Source organism: Nuphar pumila, chromosome 11, assembly GCF_984573655.1.
Source record: "Nuphar pumila chromosome 11, dmNupPumi1.hap1.1, whole genome shotgun sequence".
In the NCBI taxonomy this organism is placed as follows: Eukaryota; Viridiplantae; Streptophyta; class Magnoliopsida; order Nymphaeales; family Nymphaeaceae; genus Nuphar; species Nuphar pumila.
This window is the reverse complement of record NC_143259.1, coordinates 100,564,735-100,570,841: the sequence shown is the minus strand read 5'-3', so window position 1 is coordinate 100,570,841 and position 6,107 is coordinate 100,564,735. Positions and strand designations below refer to the sequence as shown.

Here is a 6,107-nt window from a genome sequence, read left to right as displayed (position 1 = left end):
GTAAAAGCGGTTTTACACAAACATTGAAACATTTCCAATAGGGGTTTCTTTCGTCAATCATAGTCTTGATCAAGGATTGGCATATGGAATCACATTTGGTGATAGGAGTTGACCCTCATTTATATACTTACTTATGCACAACTATATATAATATAAGTAGGAGCATGTGCACGATATAGCGCAATGACATAAGTGAAAGTATATTTAAGGTTCAGGTGGTAAAATCGAACTAAATAACTTGCAAAAAGCAAATAGGTATATATTTGAGAAAAGCAGGATCCATGACATCATTCGATGCGATGACAATCTTAAAAGCATAAGAAAATATATATATATATTACGGAAAGCAGGAGCCTTCACATCGTTCGAAGCGACGATAATCTTAAATACATAAGCAAATATATATATATATATATATATATATATATATATATATATATATATATATATATATACACACACATTACGAAAAGCAGAAGCCTTGGCATCGTTCGATGCGAGAATAATCTCAAAAGCATAAGCAAATAGATATTTATTGCATAAAAAGGGGTCTTGAAATTGTTCGACTCAACTACAATCTCAAAAACACAAACAAATATGTATATATCGAGAAGAGTAGAACTTTGGTATTGTTTGATGCACAAACCTACCCAAGATATGTGGTAGTGCTCCGACATGGTGGTTGAGGCTAGCACTTGGCAGGGTGCAGGCTATGAGGGTGAAGCCTTTTTGATCCCTGATGCAGCGCGTCTGAGTGAGCTTGAATAAAAAAACATGAACCATCGAACCCGAATGCTAAGGCCAAGCTCCCACCAAGATTGAGAAGTCCGGAGTTTTATTTTTAGCGTGTCTTCAAACACATTTTGCTTGAGATCGAATTTTTAGCATAGTGAGATTTTTTAAATCCTTGTATTTTTTCTTGTTTAGGTTTCGATGGCCCGTTAGGATCCATTTGGGCCATCGGAGGGTGTATGCGGGATTAGAGTAGTACTTTTTTTATTTATTTTTGTTAGTTTGGCTATTGTGGATCCACCCCGCTGGATTCGAAATCCAAAACCCGCCCAAAAACATAGGGAGTGGTTTTTTGAAATCTTGAAACCCTCTTTGAGAAATCGAGTGAAGGAGAGAGCTCACCCCTTTCAGCCCACTAATCACTTGCCAAAAGAACACAACAAGATAAACAAAGAAACGAATTAAACCATATAGAGAAATTAAAAGAATCTGAATGTTGATTCGTAGGGAAGATATTTTTCAAAGAACACAAACCAAAATCGAATTATTTAGGAAATAATGATTGATTTCATGCTCAATCAGTGGTTTATGAAGAAAACCTTGAGAAGCAATTTCAGTCGATTCTTTCATGATTTTCTTACATTTTCTGGGAAAACATAAACATATTTTCATTGAATGGTGAGAAATCGCGATCTTATTTGGGTAAAAAAAAAGTCGTCGCTTATTTGGGTATACAAGTATGGATATGGCATTGGTGTGACAATTAGAAATGATCGATTTGTGTCTTCACAGGTTCAGGTATGATCGGTTTGGGTATTAAAAACTTCAGGTTTCAGCTCGGGTCTTGATATTTTAGATACAAATAACTGTCAATAAAAGAAATTATAATAGATACATGCTTGATTATTTGGTGATTGCCCAAACCCAATTCATTTAAATAGTCGACAAAATTTTCACGTAAAGAAGAAAAAGGCCCTCACATATATTTGGCCCAAATTAACTGGTTGTAGACGTACACAAAAACAGGGCGAACCCATGCAAAAATGGGTCTTTCGGGTCGGTCCGAACTGAACCACATGGTAACCCTTGCCTTAGTCTTGCTCATTTGCCGAACAGCTGTTATTTCCAACCGCATGTAACCCTTAACAAGACATGCGCTCCAATGCTTCTAATAGACTGAAGAAACAGCTGTTACTTCCAACCATGAAAACCCCATCTTAGATTACGTGAATAGATGGATAGCTGGTGTGCCAGCCCAACATTAATGGATGTTCAGTTACAATTTCCCTCTTAATTAACAACCTTCTCTGCTTATAAATATTCCACAATTTAGCATCACTAACCTGGTTCATACACTCAATACTACCAACATGGCAATTGCACCACCATCTCACCACCTATCGTCCTTCTTCCTCCTCATTGTGCTTACCGCTCATCTTCTCCTATCATACTCAACCACCACCTTTGCCGCCGCTGACATGACGACGTCGACGGCCGCCCTGGACATTCATGTAGAGTTGATTCATGTCGATGCACACCGCAGTTTTACCCACTTGGAGCGATTACACAGAGCAGCTAGCCGAGAGAAACATCGGCTTCGGAAGCTGCATCAGAAAATCCGGCATGGTAAACATCAGGCACAAGGTGATGATGATGTCGAAGTTTCGGTTGAGGCCGGAGTCGGTGAGTACTTAATGAATCTAGCGATTGGAACATCCCCACGCTCCTTCTCCGCCATGGTTGATACTGGTAGTCCTCTTGTATGGACACAATGCGATCCATGCATCAATTGCTCCAACAGAGAACCAATATTTAGCCCGTCAAATTCCTCCTCCTTTTCGAGGATGCTACACTCCAATCCTCTCTGTGCCTCCCTAACTTCGCGTGTAACTACATTGGATAATTCTACTGGTGGATGCAACTACAAGCTTGATTATTAGACTCCAGCTACTTCCCAAGGATACCTTGCCTTAGAGACGTTCACCTTGGGCTCGGGGAATCGAACCGTATCGTTTAAGAATATTGGGTTCGGCTGCGGCAATCACAACCAAGGTTTCGATGAGGGTGCTGGCATAGTTGGGCTAGATCGGAGCCCGATGTCACTCGTCTCTCAACTAGGGTCGTTAATCGATAACCGATTCTCCTATTGCTTCACTTTGTTTAATGACTCTGTTTACAAATCGAGTCGACTTGTGTTGGGCCACAGTGCTGCCTTGATCAGCTCAGACGCCTCGACAACGATGCCGCTGGTAGTTAACCCGCTCTTCAAGGATTCTTATTTAGTGAACTTGGAGGATATCAGTGTCGGAGGGAAGCGTCTCCTAATACCCAGTGGTTATTTCTGGGGCGAGTCTTATGGAGTAGCAGTAGGTGGTACCATCATCGACTCAGGCTCAGCGCTTACCAATATAGTACCACCCGCTTACATGTAAGAAACCGTCTCACTTTAATTTCTTGCTCTAATTTGGGGTAATGGGGTACCTAAACCCATGTTCATTGAACAAAACTTGCAACTGATGCGTACTTAATATGGTGTTTCACTTGTGATAGGCGAGTGAGGGATGCACTCGTCAAGGCTATCGGTTTACCGGTTGCTGATTCCTCAAAGGCGGGGCTTGATCTCTGCTACCAATCATTGCCAGAATCAGCATCCATCCCTAATGTTACCTTTCATTTTGAGGGTGGTGATCTCGATGTTTCCAGAAGCCAATATTTCGTTCGCGATCCAGATACAGGCTTGACTTGCTCAGTGTTGATGCCATCAACAGTGCCCATAGTTTCAATAATTGGAGGCGTCATGCTGGCCAACTTCCACGTCCTTTACGACCTTGGCAACAACCTCATCACTTTCACACCTGCAGAATGTGGTAAACTGTGAACCGCGCTTTCTATAACCCTCTTCTGTTTCCTTGGAAGCTCCATGAATGGGACTTTTATTTTTTTGAAAGAGTGGAAGTATTTTTATTCGCTAGTTTTGTAGCAGGGTGATACCTCATCATCATTCCTGCAGACCTCTTGTACTGATTTTACAGATCAAGTGAATTTTATCCTTCTTTAGAAAACAAAAATAAAGAGTGGAAGTTGTTCATTCAATTAGAGTTTCAGCAAGCAAGCACATGTATTTGCAGTAATCCCAGTATTTTCCTTTTGGCATTTAATAACATCTCTCTCTCTCTCAACAGTTGAACACACTTATGATTTGCATCCGAGCAAGACTAAATGAGGTGCATTTGAAGGAAGCATAGAGTTTGAGTCTCTATGAATGCCAAATTTATGTTCAAAATCGTGCACAAAAGAACTACAGAGTTCTCACTCTGATGATTCATACAAGATCTAAATCCAAGATAATTCTTTATTAAGACATCTTAATACATGTCATATGTTGGGTCCAAAGATTTGATGAAGAAAGAAAAGCACAAACATGACTGACTTAACTACAAGGACCATATGTCACCAAAAAGGATTCATCTCTATTAATAAGACATTTACATGTAATGGTTATATAATAGCCGAGTGCATTTGTTGTGCCTTACCATTGATGAATTACATGTGCCAAAGTGATGCCAACCTATTCTCGAGATTACCAAAACAACATTCGAGCTGTCACTCCCAGCATATATATATATATATATATATATATATATATATATATATATATATATATATATATATGAAAAACCCATAATGTCAACTGGGTAGATCATCGAACGATGATTGGATGCGCCTTGCGCATCGATTTTGTGCAAAAAATGAGCATTAGCAGTGGTCACGGCCACCGCTAATGCTCTTGGAGGAAAATTGACTTTTAGCGGCAGTCATGACCACTGCTAAAAGTCCTTTTTACGTTAAAATAGAAGCATAGTTGTTGATCAATGCGTGATCAGCTGTAGATAATCATCCGATTATGTCAGGCAATTTATGTGTTTTGAGGATCTGGGTTACTATATATATTGTAATTGTGCCAATTTTTTGTTTCTTGTTATGATTATGTAGAAGTGTTGCTGAGGTTATTTATCTTTCAAATATATGTGCTTTGTCTGACCTAAAAAAAATGTGATCTGACACTTCAACTGGATAGGCCTCAAGCAGGTTACAACTTAGTCTTCTTCATCATACAGCTAGTGCCCATTCAATTTGGATTGATTTGGTTATCAATATTGATTGCCTACTTATATAGCTAAAATTGTACTTGTTTTACTCACATAACCTACCTATCTTAGTCGCCGGAACTTGGATCTAGCCGTTATTGGTTCCAAGGATCAATGAACACGAAGCTCAAGTGCAATTTAATCAAGGGAGGGGAATCCCAACATTATTAGTTGTTATGGGCACCCCAGAGGCTACCTTTTCCAAGCAGGGTGTTTGATGTTGTCCACTCTGCATGTTGTAGGGTTCTTGGTTGAACCCCTCTCTTTCTATTTTTTCAATTCTTTGATACTAGAACAATATGATATAAGTCTTATTTACTAAACTACCAAGTTTCAGAACACAGAGCGACACTACTCCAAGTTAATTGAGACTGATCAGAAGAGGACAGACAAATACATCAATAAATTACAGGAAGGTTTGCGGTCTCGCATGATAACAAGCATGCCCCATAAGTTTCAAGTTGTCGTGATAGTAGCTTCAAGGATTAATACAGACTGGGAGTGATCCAAGGGTATCGCAGGAAAGAGGCTAGCAGCAAGCGATGGGAACAAGAGAAAATTCCCAAGTGGGCAGGAATCATGACTACCTTTCTTCAAGAGAGAGTTTCAAAAAAAGAACTATGATTCATCGATTGTGAAACTACTACAGAGACAAGGTGTAGTCCAGCCTGACCAACAGACTAACTTTAGCTGCCAGAAGTGTCGCTTGACCTACCTTGAAAAACCATATTGGTCGTGAAACTACTATATAGTACAATGTTAGCTCAAGTTTATTCTCATAATTAATATGCCAGGGATAAGCAACAGTAAGATAAAGCCAAGTATACAACACTTCATATGGAATAGATAGTGATATATTGTTCTTCTCCTGATATTACTTTAATACTCAAGATGAATCAGATGTCAAATTTATGGATTCATATTGCAGCTTGGGAAAAGTTGGTGGATTTCATTTTTTGCAGATTTTGGGTCAAACTGTTTCTTGATTGGAAAATAATTAAGTGGGTGTGCAAAGAATATGCAAGCAAGGACATGGAAAATGAAGAAGGCCTTCCCTTGATTGAGGACATACAACCTTCTGAATATATGTGTATGCATACTGGGAGCAATAAGGAACAAGGAGAGCTCTTATTGAATGTGTCTGTCTATTTCATGAATTAGAAAAACAACATATTGGTTATATATATATATATATATATATATATATATATATATATGAAATCACAG

The 6,107-nt window shown here is 39.0% G+C and overlaps 1 protein-coding gene across 1 annotated transcript; it reads left to right on the top strand.

Annotated features, from left to right (window-relative positions):
- Positions 1-2,972: 2,972 nt before the first annotated feature.
- Positions 2,973-3,610, top strand: LOC149822603 (aspartic proteinase nepenthesin-1-like). The gene is made up of 2 exons (XM_089980320.1): positions 2,973-3,160; positions 3,283-3,610. Exons 1-2 carry the CDS (start codon positions 2,973-2,975, stop codon positions 3,608-3,610), a joined length of 516 nt encoding a protein of 171 aa, XP_089836446.1.
- Positions 3,611-6,107: the final 2,497 nt, after the last annotated feature.

Bases quoted from the DNA above. Each gene is read 5' to 3' on its own strand.
- LOC149822603 (XM_089980320.1), top strand. From the start codon at position 2,973: ATGCCGCTGGTAGTTAACCCGCTCTTCAAGGATTCTTATTTAGTGAAC. The intron at 3,161-3,282 runs GTAAGAAACCGT...CACTTGTGATAG, and splicing joins ATAGTACCACCCGCTTACAT to GCGAGTGAGGGATGCACTCG.